We start from the raw sequence: 14,169 nt of genomic DNA, 5'->3' as shown, positions 1-14,169 counted from the left end.
TCCAACACTCGTAAGTTACTGACTTTTGATTACTTACATTTACCGAACTAAGAAGAATGTGTCCTTGTTTTTCAATCAATTATTGCAAATGGAACAAGATGTGAAAGACTGTGTGTAAGAAATTCATGATGATGAAGAAATTTAGAGGGAATGATGAACAAGATTGCACGTAGTTATGGTGAAACAGAGTTAGTGTATGTGGTCCTTTATTAGGGGAGGGATGGGTCCATGTGAGCTTTGAATAGAGATAGCGATGTCTATCTTCTCTCATTTGCAGCCTCAGAAACATGATTGTCTCAAACTAAAACAATATAATTGAATTCAGTACAGTTTTGTTTTTTAACTCTCAGAGTTTTTTCATAGTCTTTGCTCCTTTTAAAGCCATGTACTGTATACACATGAGTTGCATCTGATAAGGAAAGCTACACGTCTGGTATATATATATTTTTTGTTTATTGTATTAATTTCAGCTTCTTTAACATGTTTCTTGATTGCTTCCTGACTCTTTAATGTAATTTATTAGCTGTTCCCGGAAACTATAGGTCCTCATCCTTCTGTCTAACTCTTTGGTAAACTTGTCTGGTGTTTTGATTTGCAGCCAGTTCATTACTCTGTTTCGGCAAAATAAAGAGAATAAAGAAACGATATGGAGAGGCCTAGAGCTTCTCCGTCTCCCTTGACTGATTTGGAGCCATTAAGTGAACGCACATCCCTTGAGATCTTCAACCCCTTGAGTGGTAAAGAGGCATCTTCTTCGTCTTCTTCATCAAAGCCTCAAGATGGCAACCGCAAAGGAAGCAGCAGTAAGTGGATAGAGTTTCATGATTCAGCAAAGATAGTAGAGAGAACTGCTGAGTGGGGATTATCAGCCGTTAAGCCGGACACAGGAGAAGATGGCATTAGTTTCAAGGTCTCCAGTGAAGTGGACCGAAGCAAGATGTCTAGGAGGTCATCCGAAGAATCATCAGCTTCTGAATCTGGAGCCTTCCCTAGAGTATCCCAGGAGCTCAAAACCGCTCTTTCCACGTTGCAGCAGACCTTTGTTGTCTCTGACGCCACACAGCCAGACTGTCCCATAGTCTATGCCAGCAGTGGATTCTTCACCATGACCGGTTACTCCTCCAAAGAAATCGTTGGAAGAAACTGGTACGTCTCCTCTCTCATATATCTTCTTCTTGTTTCAATCCACAACTGCTACTAATATTGCATTTGAAACCCATGACAGCCGGTTTCTGCAAGGGCCTGATACAGACAAGAAAGAGGTTGTTAAGATCAGAGATTGTGTCAAGAACGGAAAAAGTTACTGTGGAAGGCTCTTAAACTACAAAAAGGATGGAACGCCCTTCTGGAATCTTCTCACAGTCACTCCTATTAAGGACGACCAAGGAAACACCATAAAGTTCATTGGGTACCTTCCTTGTTACCTCCTTGTGGTACTGTCTCCTCTATGAATCATTTTCACACTTCTATATGATTGTGGATTGTTTTTTTATGCAGGATGCAGGTTGAAGTAAGCAAATACACAGAAGGCGTAAACGATAAAGAACTGAGACCTAATGGACTCTCCAAATCCCTTATCCGATATGATGGTTTCTGCTCTTTTCTTTTGTCTGACAACAACTCTATGATTTAGCCAAAAAAAAATGTTAACTTGTCATATTCTTGATGTTGGTATCAGCTCGCCAGAAGGAGTTAGCTTTGGATTCCATCACAGAGGTCGTGCAAACAATAAAGCATCGCAAGTCTCAAGTGCGGAACTCTGTGAGTAATGATATTCTGGTGAAACCTGATAGTACTACTACACCTGGTGGACAAGTTGTACGATCAGATGAGGCTTCAAAGTCAGCTAGAACACCGGGATGCGTTTCTACTCCAGCGAGGTGAGTCTTTTTCACCACTAGATTCATGATAATCTGGTAAACATAAAATCCTTAAAGGCATGATCCTTGCTCACTGACCACTGAAATTGATTGATTGGTTAGTTAATTCTGAGGCTGTATATATATAAAAACCTGAATGATTTTGTGATGGATCCTCATGCAATGTGCAGGCCAAAGAGCAAATCACTTAGCTGGAATAAAAAGCATGAAGATGTTCCTAGTGTGGAACCTGAAGAACTAATGTTGAGCACAGAAGTTGTAGAGCCGAGGGAGAGTTGGGAGTGTTTAGAAAGCGAAAGGGATATACGTCAAGGGATTGATCTAGCTACCACTCTTGAGCGTATAGAGAAGAACTTCGTCATCAGTGATCCTCGTCTTCCTGATAATCCCATTGTATGTTACTTAGTCAAGTGTGCTATTATGTTTGGTATGGATATAGCCTTGAATGATAATGCAAATCGTTTTCTTTGCAGATATTTGCATCAGACAGCTTTCTTGAATTAACTGAGTATACACGTGAGGAAATATTGGGAAGAAACTGTCGGTATGTGACTATTCTTATCCTGAGTATCTTTTACTCATGCTTGGTAACTATGCAGTCTTCTCGGCTGTGTTTTTCCTTGTTTTTGTGATATGAATCTGTGCAAAGTGGTTGGCCTCAGGTTTCTTCAGGGGCCAGAGACAGACCAAGCGACTGTCCAGAAGATAAGAGACGCAATTAGAGATCAAAGGGAGATAACTGTGCAGTTGATAAACTACACTAAGAGCGGTAGTTATCTGCTAATGAGCATTCTTACAAGTTTTCTGATAATAGATGCTCATCAAACTATTAAATCATTGCAGGAAAGAAGTTCTGGAACTTATTCCACTTGCAACCTATGCGTGATCAGAAGGTCGCCATTGTTACATCTAGAATCAGAACCTTGAGCAAAACCGTGCATTGTTGCTGACTGCATTGAGTTTTTTTTTTTTCTATCATTAGGGAGAGCTTCAATACTTCATAGGTGTGCAGCTTGATGGAAGTGATCATGTTGAGCCCCTCAGAAACCGTTTGTCTGAGAGAACAGAGATGCAGAGTTCTAAACTGGTACGTTCTTTCTTTTTCTTTAGTGCTTTTGAAAAAAAATCTATTTTCCATCAAAGGAGACTTATGACATTAATTATTCTTTTCAGGTGAAAGCTACAGCAACAAATGTAGATGAAGCTGTCAGAGAACTTCCAGATGCTAATATGGTACGGCATAATAACTTCTGGTTGCTTATCAAAGATGTAAAGGTATAAATGCATTTGATCTTTATTGTGTGTTTAGCGGCCAGAAGACTTGTGGGCTGCATACTCAAAGCCAGTATATCCTCTGCCTCACAAAAAGGAGAGTACATCCTGGAAGGCAATACAAAAGGCATGCATCAAACCACATTACTTTTTTTACTTTGTTTTGTTCTCAGTCATGCTGTTTTGACTGTGACATGTCTTATTAGTAGATCCAAGCGAGTGGAGAAACAATAGGACTTCATCATTTCAAGCCAATAAAACCGTTAGGCTCTGGTGATACTGGCAGGTACCATTTCCATAACAGTAAACTTGAAGTCAAAACTGTCCTTATCTCCTTCTACTTTGTATATACTTATATGATTTACACTCTTTTGTCGACAAAGTGTTCATTTGGTTGAACTGAAAGGCACAGGTGAGTTATACGCCATGAAGGCAATGGAGAAAACCATGATGTTGAATCGTAACAAGGTACATGATGGAGAATGAGTTCCCTTTTCTTATTATATTATATCTCTCATTGACAACGTGCAGCTATGTACAGGCTCACCGAGCATGCATTGAAAGGGAAATCATTTCCCTTCTGGATCATCCTTTCCTTCCCACTCTATACACTTCCTTTCAGGTATGTATGTTTCTGTTTTTGTTTGTATCGTTGTCAGTACTTGCGTCTCATTGCTAAAAGCGTTGTTTTCTGTCCCCAGACATCTACGCATGTTTGTTTGATCACAGACTTCTGCCCTGGTGGAGAGTTGTTTGCACTACTTGACATCCAACCAATGAAGTTTTTGTCAGAAGAATCAGCAAGGTACCTTGTAACACAAGATCCACTGGTCAGAAGCAAATATCAGTGTGGTGTAATAAGTAAATAAAGGAACTATACCCTTATGAGTTACTCTAATCAATCTGCTTTTTGTCATCAGGTTCTATGCAGCAGAGGTCGTTATTGGCTTAGAATATCTTCACTGCTTAGGTAAATAAATAACTGAGCAAATTATTGTTCCTTGCTTAACAAGTTTAGTTGGTGTTTCGTTTAAGATTTGTATGTATGTTCCATAACATAGGAATAGTATACCGAGACCTGAAGCCTGAAAACATACTGCTCAAGAAGGATGGGCACATTGTATTAGCCGACTTTGATCTATCTTTCTTGACGTCCTGTGCACCCCAGCTTATTGTTCCACCTGCACCTAACAAACGGAGGAGATCCAAGAGCCAACAATTACCCACTTTTGTTGCAGAACCAGCCACTCAGTCAAACTCGTTTGTAGGGACTGAAGAATACATTGCTCCTGTACGGTGATGCACTTGACGTTTCATCTCTTGAAATCTTTGTTTGCATCTGTATCTTCAGTGTGTGTGTCAGGGTTTTGAGTATTCTATTCATGGTTTTTATCATCTCAGGAGATAATCACGGGTTCTGGACACGCGAGTGCTATTGATTGGTGGGCACTAGGTAGAATCTTCCCCCACCTCATTATGGTAACAACTTAGGTTATAGTCTGTTGTTAATATGCTGATGTGTGTATATTTGTTATAGGTATATTGTTGTATGAGATGCTTTATGGTCGCACACCTTTCAGGGGTAAGAATAGGCAGAAGACGTTTGCCAACATCTTGCACAAGGATCTCACCTTCCCCAGCAGTATCCCTGTGAGCTAACTATCTTGTAACAACCTGTTGTGTCTTTCAAATCGCCCAAATAAAAAAAAATACTAATTTAACCATGTACTGGTGCAGGTAAGTCTTGTATGTAGACAGTTGATTAACATGTTGTTAAATAGAGATCCAAGCAGCCGGTTAGGATCCAAAGGTGGGGCTAATGAGATAAAGCAGCATGCATTCTTCTGTGGGATCAATTGGCCTCTCATACGGGGCACGGTAGGACTATAACTAATATAATATCTTTTTATGTATCACATTTGTGTTTTGTTGGGCTAACTTATGTAGAGTGATCGCAGGAGCCTCCACCATTGGATGCACCGTTGCGTATAACAGAGAAAGATCCGAATGCAAAAGATATAAAGTGGGAAGATGATGGAGTGCTTGTGAATTCGATGGACATTGACATTGATCTATTCTAAACACTCACTCTTTTACCTTATTCTGTCTGAGCCTCATTTTAATGCAAAACTCTTCTCAATAAAGAAAAAGGTGGTGTATTCTAGTTGACATTGTTAGACCATTTGTGAATGTAGCATAGATCGCAACTTTTGGTGTGGATTGATGACTGAAATAGTAGGAATGGTCACATGTTTTCTGATGAACCAAGTGATAGTGAGTTAGCCTCTAAGGCCTACACAAGAAGATTTTTCGACCACTTATAGTATATAAACCACTAGGGTAGGGGGGGGGGGGGCAGGTTAATAAATAATAAAAATACATTTATATAAAATATATGTTTACTTTCATTAAATAGTTGAAAAATAAAATGTTATTCTAAAATAAAAGTTATGGTGTAAAGTTGAAACCAATTTTCTTTTTTAAATTACATTGTAAATTTTGATAAGCATTTTAAATAATAGGTTAGTTTGAGTTAAAACTAACATTAATATTCACTATTATATTTTGTTAGAAAGTAGAAAATTATATGTCCATTTAAAATTCCAAAAAATGCAACGCTTATAATTTTTTTATTGAGGTAATTCCTTTGTTGCAAATAATAATATACACTGAAAAGAATGTACATCATAAATTATTATAATGTTTTTTATTAAACATAGTTAAAAACATTAATCTAAAATTATGATAACTAATATTCTATTTTTTTGGAGGAGTTTCAAGTTTAAATATTGTGTATGCTAATTATTTCTTTCACCATAACGTAACAAAATTTGATAAAATAATAAAATTTTAAATTTTAAATACCATATAAATAGTTTCAGTAATACTGAAATAATAATTATATTTTTTTATTAAACAGAAAATGATGTTTGTCTCAATTCATATTTAAGTTTCAATTTTAATGGAATTTGATTAATTTTACTGTTTCTACTATTTATGTTTTGAAATTATTTGAGCATCGGTTGAACTTCGCTTTATACCAAAACTATCTCTTGAAAATTTATCTGATGCTATTATAAAATACTAGTAGTTTGCCCGCCCTACGGGCGGATAAGTTACACAAACTATTTTGTAATATAATTTTATGAAAAATTAGAAATTTACTTTAAATTGTAATAATAAATATAAAATGTTTTCTAAAATCATATTGTAAATTTTATTGGTTTAATTTGAGAGGACCACTAAAATTTATTTTTTCGTCAGAAAAAACAAAATTATTAAATTTAAAAATTCAGGAAAATGTAATGATTTATATTTCTTATTCTTGATTTCTGTTCACTTTGATATAGTTGAAAAAAAAAATTCTAAAGTAAGAATAACTAATTTTTTCTTCTAAATATTTTTTTTAAATATTCTTACGTTAATTGATTTTCTCACTATAGTAAATTAATCCACCTCCAAGCTAAATCATTTGAAAATATAATGTAACGTAATAAAATTATAGAAGTAATTTTACAAAATAATATATAGATAGTTTCAATAATATCATTAATAATAAATATATATTAATTAACAACTAATGATGTTTATAATATATGTTTATAGTTATATTAGATTTTCAATTTATAATGAATTTTTCTTTAGTTTTTAGTGTTTACTAATTATTTTTTGTAAATTATTTTGGCATTTTTAAACATTTATGACAAAACTAAGTTTTCTTCCACACTACGTGCGAATAATTACTATTTAAATTTTACTAATGATTTTATTGTGTAAATATCAAATATTGTAAAATATTTTCGTGTTCATAAATTTTCTAGGGTGTTGGATATATTATAAGAGAAGAGACATACTCTGATATTTGTTGTTTGAATTTTGCATATATCTTTATTTCTCGCATTTTTGTAATAAAATATTTCTATTAGTTTGATATATACCAAAATCGAGTTCAAAATACATAGACAGCTCGTATGATGTTGCACGGAGTTGTGTTTTCTCAAGATAATCTTCTCAACTTTAGATGGAAGGTCTATCTCAAACTGATGTATTGATCTGTAGATCACTTTGTCATCATCTCAAATCTCGAATTGGTCTTACACAATTGTGTTTAGCAAAGCAAAAGATGGCATTTATTGTCCATTGTATGTTAAATTTATTATTTTATAATCTTGTGTTTTACAGTGTATTTGAATTTATTTTAAATTTTAAATTTGAAATAAATAACATTTTAAAATATAATAGCTGAATTATTTGACTGAAAAAATATAATAGCTGAATTATTTAACTGAAAAATATAATAGCTGAATTATTTGACTGAAAAATATTTTTTCAGTTACACTTAAATGAATAATTTTATTTTATTTCCTATAACTTTAGCAAAGTTTGGTTTATAATTTGTAGATGTGTTACTTTGTAGTCAAAATTTAAAAAGTTTCACTCTTGGAATAGGATATGTCCAATACATTTTCTTACTTACGTATGACCAGTGCTAAATAACAATCATAGATAGCTTTCACGTACTCTCCCGAATCTTACTGCATGTACATGAAACTTTATAGCCCGAATATGAGAAACCTCTACATGATCTATACGAAGTAACTTGATAGCTACCCCATGCCATCATAACGATAAATACAACACATACACTCCTCAATCAAACCAACAGATGAGTCTGAGAGTTAGTCTTTCTTTTGTTTCTCATACAAACCCTTCTATTTGTACATCATGTGGCTGCAACACTCTCTGTTTAAGGTAGGGAGCTGACACAACACCTACAAAATTTTTAACTTGCACTTGTTTAGTATGTTAAATAAACATCTACAATAATATAAGCGAGTTGAATACCATTCATCTAAGTTGTAAAAAAGAAAGCTAAAATTTGAGAAACCATGTAAGCTATGTATCGTATCATTCACACAATTTGGAGACAATACTTAAGAAAATATTTGTGATTTTAACAGAAAACATAATTTAAAAAAATTATGTAGCTCATTAGCTTTTGACGTACACATTATTTTGGGTCTATACAATGGAGTTTTGAGTTAGGATTTCAGAACCTTGTAGCCAGAGATTTCTCAGCCGATGCATTTGACAATGGTTCCATCAGGGTTTTGCCGATGAGGTATTTCAACTCGATCTCCCCGGAAAACCTTCTTATTTTAATGTAAAGAACACCTGCAAAGAAGAATCATTGGATTGAATTAGCTTTACTAAGTTTGACACTGATACGTTTGGCCTTTGGTACAATAGCAGCACATAAAGTGATCTGATATTGCACCCATACATTCTGTAAGTGAACTAACCGATTCCCAATTGCAGATAGCTTCAGAGACCCATGAGTTTTTTAGAAATGACTGCAGGAACTTACCGAGAAGCCAACTGGGCCCATATCTATTTTTCCTCACAGGACCATGCAGGAAGGTGTGCGATTCCAATCATGGGAAATATATGCTCACATCCCATTATGAGACCAATAACTCCAATCTGAGCACCTGTCACAACCTTAGCTAAAAGGCTTTTCGGCCACCAGCTCTAATAAAGGAAAAGCTGTCTCTATCATCTTCCTCATGATTACTGCAGTTCCCTTAAATCAAAATAAGAAGAAGAAAATGAACACTAAGAATCTGCGTATCCTGGAGGAGTACGCATCAGTGTACCAGTTACATGACCCAAACTTATGCTTGAAAACTATTGGCATGTATGAATTTAGAGCCATTGAATGGTTCTTGAAGCACTCCTTCTCGAGTGTGGTGGGCTCTCTCGGATATCAGGTGGAAGGTCAACAACTTCAAGTCCTACTCTCCATGCCAGATCACACAGTTTGTGCTCTATTGTGCCTGCACACATTGACACCAGTTCGCTACAAACGGTGAGATTCACTGACACATATGATTTAAAAGAAGGATTTGTCACTGACACACCCAAAAAAAAAATATCACTTTTTACATATGGGATGATGCTTATACCTAGATCTAATTATACCTGTCGTATCAAAAAATATATCACATTAAACATTAGTCTTGCTTCAGTTTCCTTTTGCTAATCAATTGAATTGTCCATTATTTGGTTAACTGGAACAATTAAGCTTGGTGCAGAGATACAAACGATAAGAGGAAAAAAGTTTTTTGAGGAATGATAACCTTATAGATTTTTTAAGCTGAAGCCAGTTGCCATAGATATAGAGATGGTTTCCTAGAAGTGATTGTCACTTACACTTCCGCTGCTGAAAAATAGTACTATAATTTTGCAGTCTTTTAAGAATTAAGATGGAGAATGACAACATCTGAAGGAAATAAAATAATACATTGATTAAGGTATACACATAAGCTAATCAATAGTCTAAAATCCATTACGTCTACCTCATAAGATTAACATAACACTTGATCCTTTGGAACATAAAATTTAAGGAGGATCTATTCTTTATAAACACCAAAACAAATTATATATACTGATCGAATCATAATAACAGAGGAAAAGGATATTCTTATCGCTTTAAAGAAAAATATAGAGACCATACCTGCAGATCTTTTAAATGTCATTATTCGATTTTAGAGAATCTTGCAAGGGTCTTAGACTTTTAGTCTATCGATCATTAGGATCGTGGAAGGAAGGATTTAAAGAGATGATAAATATGAGGGAGAGGCAAATAAATATGAGGGAGCGGCCATTATAATCATAATTGAAGTTGGGGAATCACGATTAGAAAATGGAACTGCTGATTTTTGTAGATGTGAGGAGACATCAATCTCCAAGGAATAAGAACCGTCCAAATTATTTTGTTTGAGATATTTTACCAAAGTTATAAGAATATATGTTTGTTGATATATATAATTTTATTGACTAATTATTTTAAGTAATGCGGACAAATTATTGTCTGAAGTGGACAAATTAGTTAAAGTCCACACTGAATAACCTACACTGAGAGTGAAATTGATCGATTTGGGCTAAGGCAAAATAAATTAAGCCCACACGGCGAAATTGATACGACGTGGCAATAAACTTGTTTCTGATTGGTTAAATTTTTTATATGATGTGGACCATCTCTCTGCTCACCATATTCCCCTTTTAGTATAGGTTAGATTCTTACAAATTAATAATTTAGAAAAATAGATAAAATTGAAACTAGTGGTTTTGGTATAAAGCGAAAACAAACTCCAACGTCCATTTGTTTGTCCTAGACTCTTAGTTGAGTATTTTTTTTTTCATAAATATTATTCATATTTTAAATAACAAAGTCTCTTGATCTATTTTAAAATAACAAATCTCTTTATAAAAATTTCATACTCGTGTAGTTGTGAAGGCCAACTACCTAATATATCTTAAATTTCCAATCAATTGATCGCTTGTTATATTAAAGAAAAAAAGTAATACACAAATAATCTCAAAGAAAATATAGAGAACATCCGTTGTTGATTTTCATTTTTCCATTTCAACGTGTTTAAGGAATTATATATCTCTCTTCCCTATTCCTCTCGTTCCATTCGTGGAGGGTCCTTGGTTCAGCATGAACACATTACTTAACGATTCCAAGGGGTTCCTTAGCCATAAAGGTCAATTTGGTTCTGCTCTTCGTTTATTATTTTTTTTTTTGGTAACTCTGGTATCTGGGTAGCCACATTCCCAACTATCCTCCCGTAGGGGGTCCAGCGCCCCAACGGAATGGATGTTAAATCCGTTATGGTCAAGGTTCGAACCCGGATGGCGGGCAGTACAGCTGTACCTCCTTTACCACCAAGCCACGAGCGCTTGGTTTGCTCTTCATTTATTTCAACCACAATAATACAAATCGTCTTAGTATTCTTTAGTTGCCCTACTAGAACTTATTGTTGTTGTACCAGTAATTTTAATAATAATAACTTTATGGGTTGAACTTTTTATAGTGACTGTGCTCACCTCGAAAGGCCACCTCGCCAGAAATCCCCGTAGAGATTTTTTAGCTAACCCAGTACCACCCCGCTTTCTCCGAGTATCGAACTGGCGACCTCAGGTAGTCGTGTGTGAGAAACGTTCAGTACTGCCGCTAGGGGTTCTCTAATTTTAATAATACATACTTTGCTTTAGTCATACTATAATTGTTTTAATAGTACCTAAATTTTTTAAGTTTAGCTTCGATTTAATCTTTTTACATGACAATGAACATGTTAAACAACGAACATATTTTCTAACACCAGTGTAATGGTTTTTGTTTGTTTCAAAATCGTGTAAAATAAACCAAATCATCGTCCTTAAAATGTCATTTTTATATTTGTTTTCAAAAACTCCGGTTTCATAACAGAATTTTAATTTCTTACATTACCCATATCAAGTATATAATCTATTAATAAGATAATTTCACGAAAATGACAAAAATTTACCTTTAAATGGAGGTTCAAAATTGTCAAATGTAGAATGGTGGGTGAGGAGAATTATGGCGAAGGGTGAAGAATGTTAAGATAGTGGAATCCTTGTTGAATTGTTGATGAATATTTAATTTGAAGTTTAATTTTTAAGTTTAATATAGATAATAGGTAAGATGTCAATTATATTACAAAGAAAAGAATAGGTCATGAGAAGAAATAAATGGTATAAATCCCCTATATATTAATTGAGAAGCATTTGAAAAATTAGAACCTTAATTTTGTATTAATTAAAAAAAACCTCAAATCCTAGGTGGCACTCTAAATGCCTTCTAAATTTTATTTCAAAGAATTCTAGAGCATCTAATATAAAGTATAGTTTAATCTAATGGTGTCACATTATTCCATAATTATATAACACTAGAGAAATTATATTAACCTAAAATATAGGAAGTGTGTATTCTTTCCTTAAATAAAAGCTATGGAATTACCTAATATGATCTACATATATATGGCAATTAATGATTATGAATAATAAAGATTTGATAACAATTTATGCATCCTTCTTCATTTTTGTTTAAATTTATATTATTAAAAAAAATTAAACAATCACATTAACCATATAATAAAAAAATTAGATTTTTTCTTATATGTTATATTTTGAATTTCTTAAAATGACTTTAAATTACAAAAATAAGGAAACCTTATATGTTATATATATATATTTTTTAAAAAGACTTTAAAATACAAAAATGAGGACACCTTATATGTTATATTTTTCTTATATGTTAGAATTTTCTTATATGTTATATTTTGAATTTTTTTAAAACAACTTTAAACTACAAAAATGTAAGTTTTCCTTAAATATACGACTAAAAACATTAAAATGACATGTATCAATTCGATGGTTGATTTGAAAGCTTTCAAAACCATTTGGAAGATAAAAGTCAAAATAATTTAACTGTGGAAACAATACTGTTCACTTTTTTCAAGAATGTGTTCGATGGAAAAAATAAGGTTTTTATGTCATAATTTGTTTAATGTCCACTAGAGAACATTATATTAACCTAAAATATAAGAAGTGTGTATTCTTTCCTTAAATAAAAGCTACAGAATTACCTAATATGATTTACATATATATGACAATTAATGATTATGAATAATAAAGATTTGATAACAATTTTTGCATCCTTCTTCATTTTTGTTAAATTTTATATTATTAAAAAAAATAAACAAACACATTAACCATATAATAAAAAAATTTGATTTTTTCTTATATGTTATATTTTGAATTTTTTAAAATGACTTTAAATTACAAAAATGAGAAAACCTTATATGTTATTTTTTTTAAAACGACTTTAAAATACAAAAATGAGGACACCTTATGTGTTATATTTTTCTTATATGTTAGATTTTTTCTTATATGTTATATTTTGAATTTTTTAAAACGACTTTAAATTACAAAAATGTAAGTTTTCCTTAAGTATACGATTAAAAACATTAAAATGACATGTATCAGTTCGATGGTTGATTTGAAAGCTTTTAAAACCATATGTAAGATAAAAGTTAAAATAATTCAACTGTGAAAACAATACTGTTCACTTTTTCAAGAATGTGTACGATGGAAAAAATAAGGTTTTTATGTCATAATTTGTTTAATGTCCACTAGAGAACATTATATTAACCTAAAATATAAGAAGTGTGTATTCTTTCCCTAAATAAAAGCTACGAAATTACCTAATATGATTTACATATATATGACAATTAATGATTATGAATAATAAAGATTTGATAACAATTTTTGCATCCTTTTTCATTTTTTAATTTTATATTATTAAAAAAATAAACAATCACATTAACCATATAATAAAAAACTAGATTTTTTCTTATATGTTATATTTTGAATTTTTTAAAATGACTTTAAATTACAAAAATGTGAAAACCTTATATGTTATATTTTTTTTAAACGACTTTAAAATACAAAAATGAGGACATCTTATATGTTATATTTTTCTTATATGTTAGATTTTTTCTTATATGTTATATTTTGAATTTTTTAAAACGACTTTAAAATACAAAAATGTAAGTTTTCCTTAAGTATACGACTAAAAACATTAAAATGACATGTATCAATTCGATGGTTGATTTGAAAGCTTTCAAAACCATATGGAAGATAAAAGTCAAAATAATTCAACTGTGAAAACAATACTGTTCATTTTTAAAAGAATGTGTTCGATAGAAAAAATAATGTTTTTATGTCATAATTTGTTTAATGTCCGATCCGATCAACCCATGATGTATTAATTATAGTTTTGTTCCATTATTTTTAATAAAAATTGATCCGATCCATCGGAAAGAAATTATATAATAACAACAAAAAATATTTTATATATATAAATAAAATGATCAAATATATAAAAGAAACTATCGATAATATATACAAATAAACTCACTCTCCGCAAGGCGCATGTCTTATTCTAGTAGTAAGATTATTAAGGAGTAGTGAGATTAAAATGTTTCCTATTAAGGCATTTTAGTTACTTGTCCATTATTTTTGCCTTTTGGGTTATTATGGACCCATAATAAAGATTATTTTATTATAATCCAAAAATAAATCGACTTTTCAATCCCTATAAAGAGTTTTCCATTCTCTGCTTCTTCTCTCATGCAACTCGTCGTGT

General features: G+C 32.3%; 1 protein-coding gene and 1 long non-coding RNA gene across 9 annotated transcripts; one reads left to right on the top strand and one right to left on the bottom strand.

Moving 5' to 3' along the window:
• Nucleotides 1-200: 200 nt before the first annotated feature.
• LOC106388363 (phototropin-2-like) lies at nucleotides 201-5,361 on the top strand. 3 transcript variants are annotated; one of them, XM_048747068.1, is made up of 22 exons: nucleotides 201-433; nucleotides 599-1,146; nucleotides 1,226-1,408; nucleotides 1,498-1,589; nucleotides 1,679-1,880; nucleotides 2,051-2,273; nucleotides 2,354-2,424; nucleotides 2,543-2,649; nucleotides 2,724-2,773; nucleotides 2,863-2,967; nucleotides 3,054-3,113; nucleotides 3,190-3,279; nucleotides 3,362-3,438; nucleotides 3,536-3,620; nucleotides 3,694-3,774; nucleotides 3,854-3,957; nucleotides 4,073-4,122; nucleotides 4,214-4,443; nucleotides 4,554-4,605; nucleotides 4,690-4,802; nucleotides 4,890-5,025; nucleotides 5,111-5,187. In XM_048747068.1, exons 2-22 carry the CDS (start codon nucleotides 647-649, stop codon nucleotides 5,185-5,187), a joined length of 2,688 nt encoding a protein of 895 aa, XP_048603025.1. In that variant the 5' UTR covers nucleotides 201-433; nucleotides 599-646. The 3 variants fall into 3 exon arrangements, 2 of the variants coding, with proteins under 2 accessions (XP_048603025.1, XP_013683869.2); XM_013828415.3 differs by having other exon boundaries at nucleotides 202-433; nucleotides 4,890-5,030; nucleotides 5,111-5,361; XR_007319122.1 differs by lacking the exon at nucleotides 5,111-5,187 and having other exon boundaries at nucleotides 4,214-4,448; nucleotides 4,890-4,974.
• A 2,201-nt stretch (nucleotides 5,362-7,562) lies between these two features.
• Nucleotides 7,563-10,053, bottom strand: LOC111202859. 6 transcript variants are annotated; one of them, XR_007319124.1, is made up of 6 exons: nucleotides 9,670-10,053; nucleotides 9,293-9,435; nucleotides 8,810-8,989; nucleotides 8,456-8,736; nucleotides 8,210-8,327; nucleotides 7,563-7,924 (listed from the first exon to the last, which is right to left on the bottom strand). It is a non-coding gene; the product is annotated as an uncharacterized LOC111202859 (long non-coding RNA). The 6 variants fall into 6 exon arrangements; XR_007319125.1 differs by having other exon boundaries at nucleotides 8,456-8,726; nucleotides 9,293-9,375; nucleotides 9,670-10,051; XR_002655746.2 differs by having other exon boundaries at nucleotides 8,456-8,989; nucleotides 9,670-10,051.
• Nucleotides 10,054-14,169: the final 4,116 nt, after the last annotated feature.

The sequence above is a fragment of the Brassica napus genome, chromosome C2 (genome assembly GCF_020379485.1).
Source record: "Brassica napus cultivar Da-Ae chromosome C2, Da-Ae, whole genome shotgun sequence".
Lineage (NCBI taxonomy): Eukaryota > Viridiplantae > Streptophyta > Magnoliopsida > Brassicales > Brassicaceae > Brassica > Brassica napus.
Note: the sequence above shows the minus strand (reverse complement) of the source record. Positions and strands in the feature narration are given on the sequence as shown.